Source organism: Rhinolophus sinicus, linkage group LG01 (assembly GCF_036562045.2).
Source record: "Rhinolophus sinicus isolate RSC01 linkage group LG01, ASM3656204v1, whole genome shotgun sequence".
Classification (NCBI taxonomy): domain Eukaryota; kingdom Metazoa; phylum Chordata; class Mammalia; order Chiroptera; family Rhinolophidae; genus Rhinolophus; species Rhinolophus sinicus.
In genome coordinates this window covers 3,601,366-3,616,357 of record NC_133751.1, presented here as the reverse complement: position 1 = coordinate 3,616,357, position 14,992 = coordinate 3,601,366, and the positions used below count along the sequence as shown (strand labels likewise).

The 14,992-nt window shown below is 52.4% G+C and overlaps 1 protein-coding gene across 3 annotated transcripts in view; it reads right to left on the bottom strand.

The window, feature by feature from the left end:
• TMPRSS2 (transmembrane serine protease 2) overlaps window positions 1–14,595 on the bottom strand; it is a 35,005-nt gene extending 20,410 nt beyond the window's left edge. The window contains exons 1-3 of one of the 3 annotated variants that reach the window (XM_019745777.2): window positions 14,458–14,595; window positions 5,950–6,020; window positions 3,055–3,277 (exon numbers count right to left, since the gene is read on the bottom strand). In XM_019745777.2, the coding sequence (XP_019601336.2) occupies window positions 3,055–3,277; window positions 5,950–5,964 (238 nt within the window). In that variant the 5' untranslated portion in view covers window positions 5,965–6,020; window positions 14,458–14,595. Of the gene's footprint in view, window positions 1–3,054; window positions 3,278–5,949; window positions 6,021–14,274; window positions 14,296–14,376 lie in introns of those variants that run through there. The other 2 variants (XM_019745776.2, XM_019745778.2) reach the window with 2 other exon arrangements.
• Between the last annotated feature and the right edge of the window lie 397 nt (window positions 14,596–14,992).

The following is a 14,992-nucleotide window of genomic DNA, read 5'->3' as shown; positions in this document are numbered from 1 at the left end:
TCTCCAACCCGAACAGGTTTAGGAGCCTGATAACCCGTTTCCTGGCCCCATCCGCAGAGATTCTGATTCAGGTGGGGCAGAGGGAGGATGAATTTGCAGTTCTAACAGGCTCCCAGGTGAGGCCAGAGCCAAGGTCTGAGGAACGCCAAGTGGCACCCAGCCACATCATCAGAACTCGCCAAGAGCGATCATTTCTGAGGCAGGCAGGGTGGAGTCTCAGGGGCAGCTCTCCTGGGAGAAATTCCAAATGGCCAATCTGACCCATTGGCCAAGGATAATCTTTTCATTGGGGCGAATTTTCTGTATGTCATTTTATCTAAGATAAAAGAACTTGACAGGACAGTTAGGGAATATTAAATTAGGTGGTGTTACCTGACATTCAGTGGCAATCTGCGCTGCTCTGGGCAGTGGGGACCCCTGGTTTTACTTTTGGTGGACAAGCATTTTGACTTGCTGGTTTGCAACTGCGCCTATTGTTGAGTTTAATTATAACTTACTATCCATTTTCCTTCATCATCATCAATTTAGTCTACTGTTGATTCAGCCCTACTGTTTCTAGTGTCAATTATTTGCGTCCTAGGCTTGTTGACCTTCAATTCTCCAAAACCCAGCTGTGATTCAGTGTGAAACACCTATGCCTTGCTAAAGCAAAACAGATACATTAAATACAAAAATGTCCCTTGTACTCCTGGTGGGAAAGCTTCTGATTTGTGCTAGTTAAGTAACTCGCAAAATACTGTCAAGGTTCGGACAAGGCTACATGCCACATGATTCCAACTGGACAATACCCTGGCAAAGGCAAAACTATGGAGCCAGAGAATAAGAAGACCAGTGTTTGCCAGGGCCTGGGAGGAAGGAGGAAGGGAGAGATGACCAGGGGGAGCACAGAGGATTTTTAGGGAATGAAACTATTCTGTATGGTACTGTAATGATGGACACCTGTCACTACACATTTGTCCAAACCCATAGGAGATACAATAAAGAGTCTAATCCTACCTGAAAACTATGGACTTCAGTTAATATGGGCTCATATGAATCAACATGGGCTCATCGTTGCAACAGACAGAGGCACCACACCAAGGTAAGATGACGGGAAATTTTGGGGGTGAGGGAAGGTGGTATACAGGTGCTCTCTCTACATTCAATTTTTCTGTGTGCCTAAAACTACTCTAAGAATAACAGTATGTTATTTTAAAAAAATACTTCCAAGGCCAAACATTACACTTATAAAATATATTTGTTTCTATGTGTTATAAGCCACATATTCTAAGAATAATACCACGGTAAGTTCAGTGAACTATTTTTGAGTTTAAAGGGCAGTTTTAGAATGAAAAATCCTATGTGTAGGCTCGTGCCCTTCTAAGAATAACCGACAAGGGATTTATATATCCCTGTCCAACTGCCTGTCTTTACCAGTTTCTCCCTTGGAAAAGTGGAAATGTGGGAGTCAGGAAAGCCGGCTCTTTCTGTCAGCCGGGGTTGGATGGTCACCGGCGTGAGTGCCACCCATTTAACATGCTGACCTCAAGAGGGGACCCCTGGCTTCTGACCACTGTCCTCTTTGTTTAGGAGGCAGGTACCACTGCCAGGGTTCCTTAACCCTCTTCACCTGGCTTCCTTCCTGCCACCATGACAGACTAAGAGTGGGGTTCTCAGCCTCGGCACTGCTGCCATCTTGGCTGGTCATTCTTGGCTGTGTGGCTGTCCCGTGCACTGTAGGATGTTTAGCAGCATCCTGGCACCTACCCAGGAGATGCCATTAGCCCCCCCCCCCAGTTATAAACAACCAGAACTGTTTCCAGACAAATATCCCTGGGGGTCAAAATCGCCCCCCATTGAGAACCACTGGTCATGACCTATCCAACCAACCACCAGAAGGACATCAGAGCAATTTCCTTGAGCAGAGAGAAACTAATAGAGGGACAGAGAGAGCCAGGAAAGGAGACGGGATGATGAAGGAGGAACCGTGAAGGCATAGAAAACGTGGGAATAAAAGAGGGTAGAGGTTGAGAGACAGAGGAGCAGGCTGGAAACGCTGTGTGTGAAGCGTGAGGGGAGCAGACACAAGTGTTGGGACAGAAATACAGGACGGCAGTGCTCGTTAGGAGCTGGGGATGTCTGGGAGGGACACAGAAAGGGGGCTTCAAATAGCACAGGTATTATTTCGATGATGTATGATGTGGTGGTGGGTACATGGAAATGCTCTGTTACTCATCTTCAACTGCATGAGTATGTGTCTATCCCAAAGTAAGACCGAAAACATTATCATTTAAAATGTTAGTTGGTACAGCCACTGTACTAGTTTTGTAATTGGACTAGTACCAGCTGTACCAGTCCACTGCCGTGCTAGTTCTGTCTGGGCAATTCCTAACACTTAAACTAGTCTGCATCAAAATTCAGAGGGTGTAAGGAGAAGGGGTCTGGAAAGAAAGAAGACAGAGTGAGATGCAAACAGGGGAGATGAATGAGAGGGTATAAGAAAGATATGGAATTAAGTGATAAGCGAAGGGCACGCACCCTCGACCTCTCAGCCCTTCTCTACATCCAGCCACAAGATCATTAAAGCCAAGAGAAAGTCACAGAAACTTCTGGGCCCCAACCACACCAGCCGCTTCATTCACTGAACACAAAATCCTTATGGGGCACCTGCACCCCGACTTGTTGTATCCAGGGAAGTGCCACAAAGAAAGGTCCGTTTATTCCTGCAGCAGGACTTTACCAATTCATTAAAGATAAACCACGCAGGCAAGAAACAGTACAGAGACGCCCATCTTGAAAGACCACCCTGGGTGGTACAGGCAAAGCTGGGACAGGAGAGGTAAGGGAACGTGAAGACCTTTCAGCCCAGGGATTCCCGCAAGTCCCTGAGCAGGAGAAGACACTCAGCGGCTGACAGTTTTGACACAGCAGAGGGAGCGGGAAAAGGCACGTAAGACAGACCAGCCCCAGCCGCCCAGCATGGTTGGCCACAGCAGGTGGGAACAGAGCCCACTAGAGAAGGCAGACCCCAAACTCAGTTTCCATTGTAGGAAATAAACACAAAAAGTGTCCTACTTGAGGTACACAGCGTCCCCGACGGGGATTTGGGCTGCGTGTGGATGGCAGGTGTTGAAGTGTGCGTCATAACCCTCGGGGTGTACTGGGGTACCACAGGCGTGTAGTACTGGGCCGGATACACCGAGTAGGCACTGGGGGCCACAGCAGGCCGCGGGGGATAGAGGCTCTCGGGCTGGTATCCATGGTTTTCGTAGTAAGGTTCAACACCTGGTGGTGATCCCTAAACAATTAAAAAGACAATGAATACTACGAAACCGTAGTGACCCTAAAGGTTAAATGTAGACCCCACTGCACTCAGACAAGGCATTAGAAGCTTCAGACCCTTTTAAGGTGTTTATACTTATGCCAAACGCTGAACTTATCAAGAATAAAAACTAACCAGAATTTTCAGTTTACTGTCAATAGATTTTGTTTTTGTTTTTGTGCTAGTCATTTTTTTTTATTCAGGTATAACCGACACGTAACATCATATTAGCTTCAGGCATACAACACAGTAATTCAATATGTGTATAAAAATTATGAAATGATCACCACGATAAGTCTAACTTCTATCACCACACATATTTATAAAGAATTTTTTCTTACGATGAGAACCTTTAAGATCGACTGTCTTAGCAGCTTTCAAAGATGCAACCCAGTCTTGGTAACAACAGTCCATTATGCTGTAATTACTGTGTTTCTCCGAAAATAAGACCTAACCGGAAAATAAGCCCTAGCATGATTTTTCAGGATGACGTCCCCTGAACATAAGCCCCATTGCGTTTTTTGGAGCAAAAATTAATATAAGACCCGGTCTTATTTTCAGGGAAACACGGTACATCCTCAGGATCTAATTATCTTATAACTGGGAATTTGTACCTTTTTGACTCACCCTTAACCTATGTCACCATTCACTTCTTTTTTGTGACATAAAGAAAAAGTAAATGGTTTACAAACCATTGAAGTTTAGTTAAAAAAAAAAAAGCAAATAAAGAAAAAAATGTGTCAAAGTCTGGGAATGAGTCCATACCCTATGCCTTGAGAATGGAGTGCAAAGTTATAAACTAGTGATACCGGAATTATAATGAGAATAATAATAGCTGACACTGGAGAACTGACCTGCTTTCATGACCTTGAAACCTTGAAACCTTGAAATGATCATGACTAAGATGATTCAGGAGCAATTGATACACCCATTTTGCAGAGAGCAAAGTGAGCGATAAAGTTAGGAAATTGGCCTAAAGGATCACAGTATGCACGTCACCATGCAATCCCTTTTCTTGTCCCTCTTCTCTTGTAGAATCACATCACATTTACTCACTATCTCTCATTAATGAGCAGGTACCTGGTTTACAAATGGGGGCTGCTCGCAGCTCTGCCTAAATAAACATCTTTATACAGCACAAGCGTTTGTGTGGAGTTCTGTGGACTTCTGTGGCTATGTCCCTGCGAGTGGATTTTGAGTTCTGTGGACTTCTGTGGCTACGTCCCTGCGAGTGGATTTTTCTGGGTGCAAAAGTGAAAGGGACTGCCCCAGCCATAGTGTTTTATTCTCAGCTCCACCTTTGGGCTGGTTTCTATGTTCTTAGAAAGCCCTTCTCCGCTCTTGCCACTTAAAGATTGTTTCTCTAGGCCTACCCTTTAGGACCCGCCCCTCCACCCCCCAGCGGGCCACTCTGGACCCTGCCCACCCGCAATCTTCTCCTGCTTCAGCTCCCCTCAGTCCCACTGGCTGGGAGGCCACTCTGCCTCTTATCAGTGTCTGAGGTCCCCATGCAAACCTTCTTCCCACTCGTTAATTTCTGCCCTTGTTTCTTGTTGACTGTGATCCCAGAGAGGACCGGTGTTCTCAACAGAGGCAACTTAATGCTTAGAATTTGAAATGGAGCCACCAGGAAAGTGACAATAAAGAAATGAGCCAAATGTGGGCTCCCAGAGTTAACTTTTGCTTAATAACTCACCAGTGCTCTCCTTCAAAAGTCCAAAGATTATAAGTCTGAACCCAAGCAGCAGGCAGAAGGAGAAAATGACATGTAATCTCCCATCTAAATGGGGGACCAGGGGCAGAACCAGCAGCACGTGTGTCAGCCTCTATCTGTAGCATCTGAGAACACACCGTCCCACCCAGGAAAGGCTGCAGCAAGCACCGCCATTTGTCCTGGCGGATTCCCGGGCAGTGGATTTGAAATTCAAAATGAATCCAGTGAAAATATATACCAGCAACAAATAAAGGTGGGGGAGCTAGAAGTCTGTTTTCCAGATGTAGGATCTAGAAAACTGTTATTAACCGCAACTCTTTCCTAAATGCACTTATTCCCAGGGATACGATGAGTTGGTGAGATATGATGGGGAACAGGGATCATGCATTTGCCTCCAATGGGGGTGGGGAGGGGGTAAGGGGGCGGCTCCAGGAAGAGACACAGCCAGCCCAACGCCTCATTCAATCATGACCTGTCCTGTGTACCAGTAAGTCGGGCTACAGGATGGTCTGCTGGCCCACGTGCCCTACACACTCTTTCTTCCCCAGGACTTACTCCCTCTCAGCACCATCCTCCCTCCATCTATCCCCACACCGAGCCCGAGCCTGGTCCCCTGCCCACCCCCACCTTCAGAGCAAGAAGAGAAGAGGTGGCAGTGAGACGCTCATCTCCCCACACCCACCCAACAGCTCTGAGACTCTCATGGGGGCAGCTGCTGGGTGGCCACACCCTGCCTCCTTCTGCTCACCTGTAATCTAGGGAATTTCCTGACCAGCATCCACAGAGCACACACAGTCCGGACATATGGCCCTTAACAAGGTGAGCAACATTGTTAAGGCCCATGTGATACACCTCAGGGAATCACAGAAGAAATAAGGGGACAAAGAGGGACGAAGAGGGACAAAGACCCGGAGGGTAATAATTCACCACTTACTGAGTTTAAAGCCATCCTGACTCTATCAGCAGCATCAGGTAAAGGCAGGTATTTGAAACCTTCAAGACGACCTAGAAGAAAGAATGACAAAACTGTAATATTTCCATACCAGTTAGTGTCTAAGAGACAGGTAGAGAAAGAACTAGAAGGCTGTCTAGGTGACAGTCACCGCTCCCCAGAACGAACAGCAGCATTGCCCCTTCACCTCTACCCCTGGCCCCCACAACCTGCCACACTGGAGCCTGGGACTCGCTCATAACTCAGAGTTCAGGGCTGGCTGCACCCACACAGCTCTCACAGGGGACCGAGTCCCCCCGCACCCACCACGTTACAACAGGAGAAACCAGGGATGGGACACACACACACACACACACACACACACACACACACACACGCACCCATCACGTTCAGCAGAAGCTGCAGATGGGCAAACATGTGGGTTAACTCCCTGCAGCACTACCTCCTGGAGGTATCACTGGGCAATAACGGAACGGCTCTGACTCTCAGACAGAAACAGACGTAATAATCAGCAGTGTCTTGTTTGGTTGAGGCTTGAACGAGAGGTGCAGGCCGACAGCTCGGTGCCAGGCACCAGTGACAGCGGGCACCATTGGAGGCTCCCTCGCTCGCACCTGCAGTGTCCGTGGGGATGGAAGTAGCCGCACACCCTGAGCAGGGGGTCTAGAACTTAGTACCAGAGGCCACACCTGACTTTTTAAGGAAGCCATATGGACGCTCCCAATTCTTAACAAACATATATGTAAAAAGAAAAAAAAAAGAAAAAGAGAAAAAGCTGGAAAACACATTCACACTGACCCGCTACTCCATTTACCAGCCCAAATCTAGAAGAGATTGAAATTCAGATCTAATCGTTTCGGTGGTTTCTAAGGTTAGCAGTACTGAAAAGAAAGCTCTGGTTCATTTGTTCACGGACATTTGTGAACGGTTCACCGTAATATCAAGAGCATCAACATGGAAACTCGGTAGGAAAGCCCCATCTGACACCACTCTCCCTCGCAAGACCAAATGAGGGCGTTTACCCGCCCTCCCCTGCTGTCTGGCCATGACCAAGGAGTGCTTCGAGAAAAGGCCTTTGCAATCATCCGCCCACAAGACTGCATTCCCAAAGAGAGAGCTCTGGGCTTCAAGGCTGGCCAGGTCTGGTCTGAACATTTCCACCTGGCAAATGGCGGCAGGCAGCATGGCGTGTGGGTCAGCCCGTGACCTCTGGGATGAGTCCCTGGACCCAGACCCCAGCTCAGTCCCTCACTAGCTGTGGCCTGGGGCAAGTCGGTGAACGTTTCTGTGCCTCAGTTCCCTTGTCTGCAAAAGGCAATAAAAATAGTACCCACTACAGGGTTGTTGGTATGAGATGAGATGAAACTTGGAAAGCTGTTAGTGCCTGGCACACAGTAAGTGCTACATGGATTTTTGTGAAATTAAAAAAAAGTGATCGTAAAGCTCACAGACGTGGAGCGGCCTGCTGGGGGGAGGGGCGGATGGCAGCATTTGCATGTTTGCAGACTTGCTAGTGTGAAGCCCCCCAGCTCTGAAAATCCAGTGACGCCAAAAGCAACAGAGCTCGCGCTAGGACACCACTGCCTGGCTGTCTCCTAAACATCATTATTTGACTCATTCAACTAAAAATAACAACAACAGGCTATGAATGAAAATATGAATATGGTTTTTTCATCTTGGGAAAACTCGTTGAACTGGTCAGCCCCCAAAACACACCAATCATTTATTTATGACTTCATGTAAAGTAAAAATATAAGAACCAGTTCATATTGACAACGTTGAGGTTTTTTGAGATTAAAAACAAAAAAGTCAACACCTTTCTGGGGAAGAGGAAAGGGAGGGATCACTATGTAGAAAATACATATACACACATATGTATATATGCACACACCATTTAAGCCTGTCAATGATGTAACTAGCATGTATTAATATACCTTTTCTACCTCTGCTCTGTGAGGAGAGAGCGGTCTAAGACTTGACATCAGCACAATAAGCTCCGCTCCCCTCTCGGATAAGCAGGAAAAAACTTGTCACCTTCCTAAGATTACTTTCAAAAGAGCCCTGGCCTAGCGAGCAAACGTTCTCACCCCTCTGGTTTGTCTGCTCTCAGGGCCTGTGCCTCTGAGCTATCTCACCAGTTATAGGTTTGGGTGAAGTTTCAGGAAATGAAAATTCGATCCCACTGGCGGCTTTCCCACTTGAGGAGCGCTCTGAAAGGAAAGAGGAATCGATGCTCAAAATTCAGGCTTCCTGTTCATTCAAGATCCCTAACAGTGAGACAAGGAAGCCTGGAAGGGAAGGCACCAGGGAGCACAGCCATGAATTATCCTGTAGAAGCCCCAGGACCCAGAAGCAACGGCACAATACCCTATCTCATCCAGCGATCCCCTGGCCCACAAAACCTTAGAACCAAAAACACCAAGTGTGTCTAGACTAGCTACCGCGGAGGAGAGGCGTGCCGCCTATAATCTCTCTGGCCGAAAAGAAAGGAAGGGAGAATGTCTCCATGGAACCGGGTCTGAAAGGAGACCCGGAGGTCACACTGGGTCTGGCTCCTCTTCACAGCTGGCGTGTCCACACCCACACAAGACAGCAACTCTCTAACTGGTTTCTGGAAGGAGCAAGGCGAGAGAGGCCACACGGTGCCACGGAGGTCCCTTCCTGTCACTGACAGGGCACAGATAGTTGTCCTTCCTTCCGAAAGCCAGCCACAGCGAAGCATATTTCCTTTAAGTGGCAGAAGAGCAAATGTGCCACTGACCCCCTGACCCCAACTTGTTGACCGCCAGCTCCTGCTCCACAATCGTCCCCATGAATCACATGACAGAACACGGCCGTTTCGGTCGACTGTGGGCCTTCCTTTCAGGGAGCTGAGTCACACCTGAGTCACTTGCGGTCATGCTGTGGAGTCCTACCTGCACGTCAGGGCCTAATGAAGCTACATCCAAACAAGAACAGTCTCTTCTCTTAGTGTCTTCCCTCTCGAGATCTCAGAACACATTTGCCAGAGACTAAATTTGAAAACCACCAAACGAATGCAGATGAACTCACAGAGTCCCATCCACGGTCAGGGGTGTCCCCTATCAGGAAGGCTCCGCTGACCTCACCACGCACCACCATGCATGTGCTCGCTCCCACGCAGACGCCCTCTGGGTGCCTCCAGGAGGCGAGACAGGTGAGACAAGGTGTGACAGGCTGACGAGGCCCACACTCCTGGACCTCAGATTCTGTGTCCCTTCTTCAAACTCCAAAGCAAGCAACACCAACACACACTCCCTATCCAGTCAACAAGTGATGCATGAGCCCCTCTCATGCCTCAGCCATTGCACAAAATCACATTACAGAAACGACGCTCTCATTTCCTGCTGGGGAAATCGTGCACTGGTAAAGTTAACAGACAGTAGTAGATTTCAATAACAGTTCAACATAAATAGTAAGTAGAAGGCAATCAGACAGTGACTGGAGAGAGAGGTGGGGGAGAGAGCGACAGAGACAGGGAGAGGGAGAGAGAGAGAGAGGCATCGCCTCAGGAGAGGTATTGTCTGCAGCATCCAAGTTTCTTTCTCTATGAATGCCTCATTGTCCCAACGAGATTACAAACTTTTTAGGGCAGTAATTGGGTCTGGTCCTTTTTTATTTTTTTCAAATCTAGCTTTGTGCCACACAAAGAAACCGTTCCAATATTTTTTTGAGTTCCAAAGGCCAAATGAGTAAGAATGAAATGTAAGAGAGAGAGAGAGAGATGGCTGGAAAGCCTGCACCTGGACAAAACCAGCCTCCAAGGTGAGGTCACAGTGACCCCACAGGTCCAGGTGGTTAAACTGACTGCATGTCTAATGGGACAGGCAGGCCCAGGTCCCTCCAGGGGGGCACGTGCAAAGACCACTCACTGGCTTACGTGTAAAGAACTTGCCCCAGTCGATTTGTGAAATGGGGACAATAAGTCAGCAAGGTTGTTGCCACGATGAAGGTGGAAGTGTCCCAGCCCTGTGCCCAACTCGTGATGAGCACACAATAATAACACAATGAGCCGCTAAGATTCACCTTCCAGTATCTACGGGGCTGTTATGTGGAGAAGGGACTCAGTTTACTCTGTGTAAATCCAAAGGGGAAACCAGGATCAAAATGGTCAGAAATATCAGAAAGGTGGGTTTAACTTAACCCAGGAGAACCAAGTTTCCAACGAGAAAGGCCAGAAGTCACCTGGGTGGCCTTGGGAAGAACACAGTTCCTCAAACCTACAGACGTTTGATCCAACAGTGAAGACCACTTCCCTAGCGTATTCTAGAGCGGAACTAGGCTTTCGCCAGGAGACCAGACAGGATGAGCTTTTATTCTCTGCGGTCAGACACTTGAAGAATGAACTCCAGACCCACGGTGCCTAGAAAACCCAGGCTCCACGTGCACCGTTCAGATCAAGGGCTGAAATGAGGCCAAGTGCGGTGCTCGACCAGAAAGGCCCCTAGGAAGGCAGTGACCTTAGAAGGAACCTGACACTGAGGCTCAGGCCACATACAAACAAGCAGAACAAACGCTGGGCTTCGTTTTCTCTTCCAGTTCATCTCTCATTTGGGAACAGTTTTTACGAACGTCCCCGCCATCGCCATCGCCATCGCCATCGCGGCATCCTCTCTTCTCCGTCCGCCCCGAGCGCTCCCATCCTGTGTCTGTTCTCCCCTGGCATGAATGCCCAGCCTTCAGCCCCCACAACTGCAAGCACAGGGCGCCCTTCCAACATTTCATCTTCCTTATCCCCCCTCTGCACTCACACGCCCTCCTGCACCCCCTCCCTCACTGACGCCTGAGAGCTCCCGTCTGTCCACACACACAAACCAAATGCTGGAGTTTTCACCGAGAGCAAGTCCTTCCTCCTCCCCCCACCCACCGCTGGCTCACCTCTAATAAGAGCAAAAGCTTGCCTTTCGGTCACCGCCCTTCTTCGAAATCCAGTTTACAATTCAAGTAACTGCGCACAGCCCCCCAGAACAATCAGTATCTGCCTTTCTCCCAGGATGCCTCTATGGCTGCCACTGACACTTCTCCATGTCCAGTTCCTCTTCTCCAGACCATTGTCCAGCGGCTGGGAAAAACCAGGTCCCAGGCGAGGCTCTTCTCCTTTCCTGACCACAAGTTCCTCCTCTAACCGGTCTTGCAGAGTTGCCTGTGTGATCAGACGGGCCCTCTGCTAGTCCTGGGGACTTCACGTGTACATGGGGCCAGGATGTCAATGGAACAGGGGCTCATTGCCTCGGGGGGCTTGGAAGCCAGAGCTCCCCCTAGATGGCCTTTGGGGCTCCCCAACCCCAAGCCAGGAAGGGGCTCACCAAGTCCGTCCCAGTGCAAATCTCAGCTCTTCAGGTCTGTGACTGACATCCTTGCACCCCACCCCCAGAGGCCACCTGACTCATCCTGGGGCAGACCCAATCTCAGGGGTCCCTGGCAGGCACTTTGGAAAGTAAGGTGGGGACAGGAAGAGCAGCAAGAGCTCAGCAATTGTGGGAGGTGGGACAACTCTGGGGAATCCAGAGCAGTGAGAGAGCAGAGGTGGGAAAGCCCTTGGGGTCTTGAATGCCCCCCAGACCCTCCTCCCCAGCAGATCCTACCCAATCCTTACGTAACCCAAACCAACCAGCCACTAAATTGACCCAGTCGCCTTTCCTTTCTGCTTCCATGCCCAAGGCTCAGACCTGAGCAATAATTTCCAAACCTGGAATTTTCTGGAAGGTTTAGAAAAATAGATTCCCCACTCTCAGTGTGTGATGCAGTTGGAAGCAGGGCAATGACCCCATATTGTTACAAAGCTCTGGGGACTCCTGCCACAAGTTCAGATGGAAGAGTGACAGCCGCCAGCCCAGGGTCCCGGTTTACGCTTGCTGGTGGGCTGCCTCCCTCATGCCCCGGCTGGACCCAGAGGCACAGTCAGCACACTTATACGATGACCACTACACTGTCCTCATGTCCTGTGTGTGTCTAGGCGTCATCATCCACAGGACATCGCACCAGCATCATCCGGGGAAGTCAGCCCTCCCCCCACTGCCCCACGGAGCAGTCCTGGGCATTCTGCTCCGTCACACGGAGCCCCAGGCGAGGCTGCCACCAGGGCTCCTGTCAGGAAAGCCCCTGTCACACGGGCACCTCCGGGGCCTGTGCTCAGCTTCTCTTTCTCCTCTTCTCTGGTTTCCATACATTCTAGTGCCCTGGAGGAGCCCAGGCGGAAGCAAAGGTAAGTGACAATATGTACCGAAGCCCAGAGCCAGATGGCTTTGCCGCATCCCTTCCCCCTGCAGGACCTTACAACTGCATTCAACATGTTACAAGGAACTTGCAGTGACGTCTGCCTGGAAGAAAGTGCCACATCCACGTTTGCTGTTATCACAATACCAGTGGAGCCAAATTTGCTCCTACAATTAAGGTGACTGAGCCCAGGGCAGGGCAGCCAGGGCTCAAGCTGGCAATCTCCAAGGCGGCTCCAGCAACAACACAACCCTGTTACAAGGCTGACCTTGAGGGTGTCTCTAAGAAGGAAGTTGCTGGGGACCAAACAAATGTCCAAGCCAAGAACAAAGGCCCACGCTGCCCACCAGTTGATGTGTTTGAAGGACAGGGAGGGAAGTGTTCAGGGGTCCCAGCCCAGGGGACTCCCCCAACTCTCCACTGAGTGTTTGCTTGCTCAATGGAGCCCCTCCTTCCACTCTAACCTCATTGGCAGGTTCGGTCAGCTGGGGTTGGGGGGATGGAGGCAGGCCCCACCTCTGGTAAAGCTGAGAGCCAGAGCGACTCTCTAGTGAATTCTTGGGGGCTCCTCCATCACCTGGCCCACCAGCCACCCACTCCACCCCCCCCCCCTCACTCAGCAATTGCAGCAGCAGCAGCAACTGCGAGCTAGGAGACGAGGCTCCCTCAGTGCCTGAGCCCCCAGATCCTGGGGCCGTGTAAGCTCTCCCAGCCCCCACCCCTTGTCCCGCGGAGGTTGGCTCCATTCTCACTTCCTGGAGAACCTTCCGGACCTCCCAGAATTAGTCAACAACCCTCCCCTCACTTTAGGTTTTGTAAGCACCTTGAACTCCGGCTCGCAGCCTTTGTAATTTCCGTTCCTAGAGGGGTTCTTGACAGCGGTGCGAGCGCAAGCATCAGCGCACGCAGCGCGCGCTCGCTAGTGCAGCCCCAGCACCGCCGCGCGTGTTTGAGGCGAGGAGTGCGCAGCTGTCACCCTGCCCACCGGCCGACTCTGGCCACCGTGCCGTCCTTTCCCTCCCAAGCGAACCACTAGGATTTCCCTTGACCAAGTCCATTGCTTGTGCATCCGAAATGGGATTCGAGGTTACCGCGCTGTGCCCGCGGGCGGGGCGGCTCTCTGTCGCATCGGTTCAGGATCCCGGCACCCAAACGCTGGGCCACAAGCCAGTGCCGGCAGCCACCCGCAACCAAAGCCTCTGAGACGTGGACACACAAACTTTGGGGCGGTAAAGCAATTCCGCCGCAGGACCCGTGCGGCGGGGAACAGGGCGCCCACTGCCAGGCTGGCGAGCTTGGCCGCTCGGCCACTGTACAGAGTCCCACAGGGCGGCATGCGGTGGACCGGAGCGCCCGGGTGTCCGGCCTTTTCCCCGGCAGGGAGCGCCCGCCCATGGTCCAGGACCACTCCGCCCGACCGGTTCCTGCGGGTGCCCGGTGCCCAGGTGGCCAGCCCTGATCGCCGCCTCCGGTCGCCGCAATGGGGCCGGGGCTGCGGGCAGTCCTTCCCCCTTGGCCGCCGAGCCGTTCGCGCCTCGCCCGGGGGCCGTCCGGGAGCCTGTCCCCGCCGTCCCCGCCGCGCCGGCCGTATCGCTCCCGGAATCTCAGCGAGTTTCCAGTTTCTCCCCACTTCGGGAGGTAACCAAGGAGCAGAAGGAGTTCAGGTAACACTCCGGGGCTGCAGAGATTTTCGCGAAACAAAGAAACGGATCGAAAATCCCCCCTCTTCCTCGTTCCCGGAGGGACAAGGCGCACCCCCAACCCCCCGGCCCCCAGCTCCGGGCCGCAGAGGCAGGGGGAGCAGGAGCCGGTTCCGACCGAGGGGATCCACCCAAGGGACCCCCAGACCGAGGGGATCCACCCGAGGGACCCCCGGGCACCCTCTTCTCCAAATAGGCCAGGGACTCACAAGGCAACCTGCCCCGGCCGCGGGATGCCCACGGGGCCGCCGGGGGCCTCCGAGCGCCGCGCCAAGGGATCCCGGGCTCGGGGCACCCTCGCAGCTCCCACGGAGGGGTTTTGCCGGGCTCAGCCCCGCGCGTCCCGCACCTGCCGCGCTCGCGCTGCGCACACCTGGCTTCACCTACTGTCACTCCCACCCAGCGCCCGGGAAGCTGAGGTCGCTCGGTCTTGCGCGGGGATCCCGAGCCCCAGACGGAGCACAGAGCCGCTCACCTGCGCCTCGCTGGGCCCGGCGCTCCCGCCCCTCGCCCTTCCTCCTCCTCCTCCTCCTCCTCTTCCTTCTCCGCTTCCTACCAAGCTCACGTCTTCTTCTGCCCGGCGCGGGAGTCCTCGACCCTCCCCGGATCTCGCTTTAATCCCGGGAGGCGGTATCCAAATGCCCAGGGCGACACCCCCAAGTGCAGGTCCCGGGTCACCTTGGGCAGGGGGAGGGGTCGAGCCTGAGCGGCGGCCCCAGAGGGGCGGGTCCGGGCAGGGGCGGGGGTGTTGGGGGAGGAGTTTCCCCAGGGAAAGCCCGGGACGCGCTCCTGGCCCCGGCCCCCGGCAACGTTCGGAGGGATCTTGAGGGACACTCCCCGGGCCTCGTTCCCCCGCGGGCATTTAAGGGCTGGGGAGGCGCGCAAGTCCCTCCCCGCGTCCGTTGGACCGCGCCTGTCGCGGCGCTTCGAGCCTGAGGACTCGGTTTGGATCGAGGAGGGGGGTTCCGGGGAGTGCTGATCGAGACCCCTGTGAGCCCCGGAGCTGCTGTTCCGCGAGCTAATGTGGACTGCCGGCCGCGGCCTGGCCCCCGGGCCCGCCTGGTCTCCGTGCCCCTGGAGAGGACCCAGGG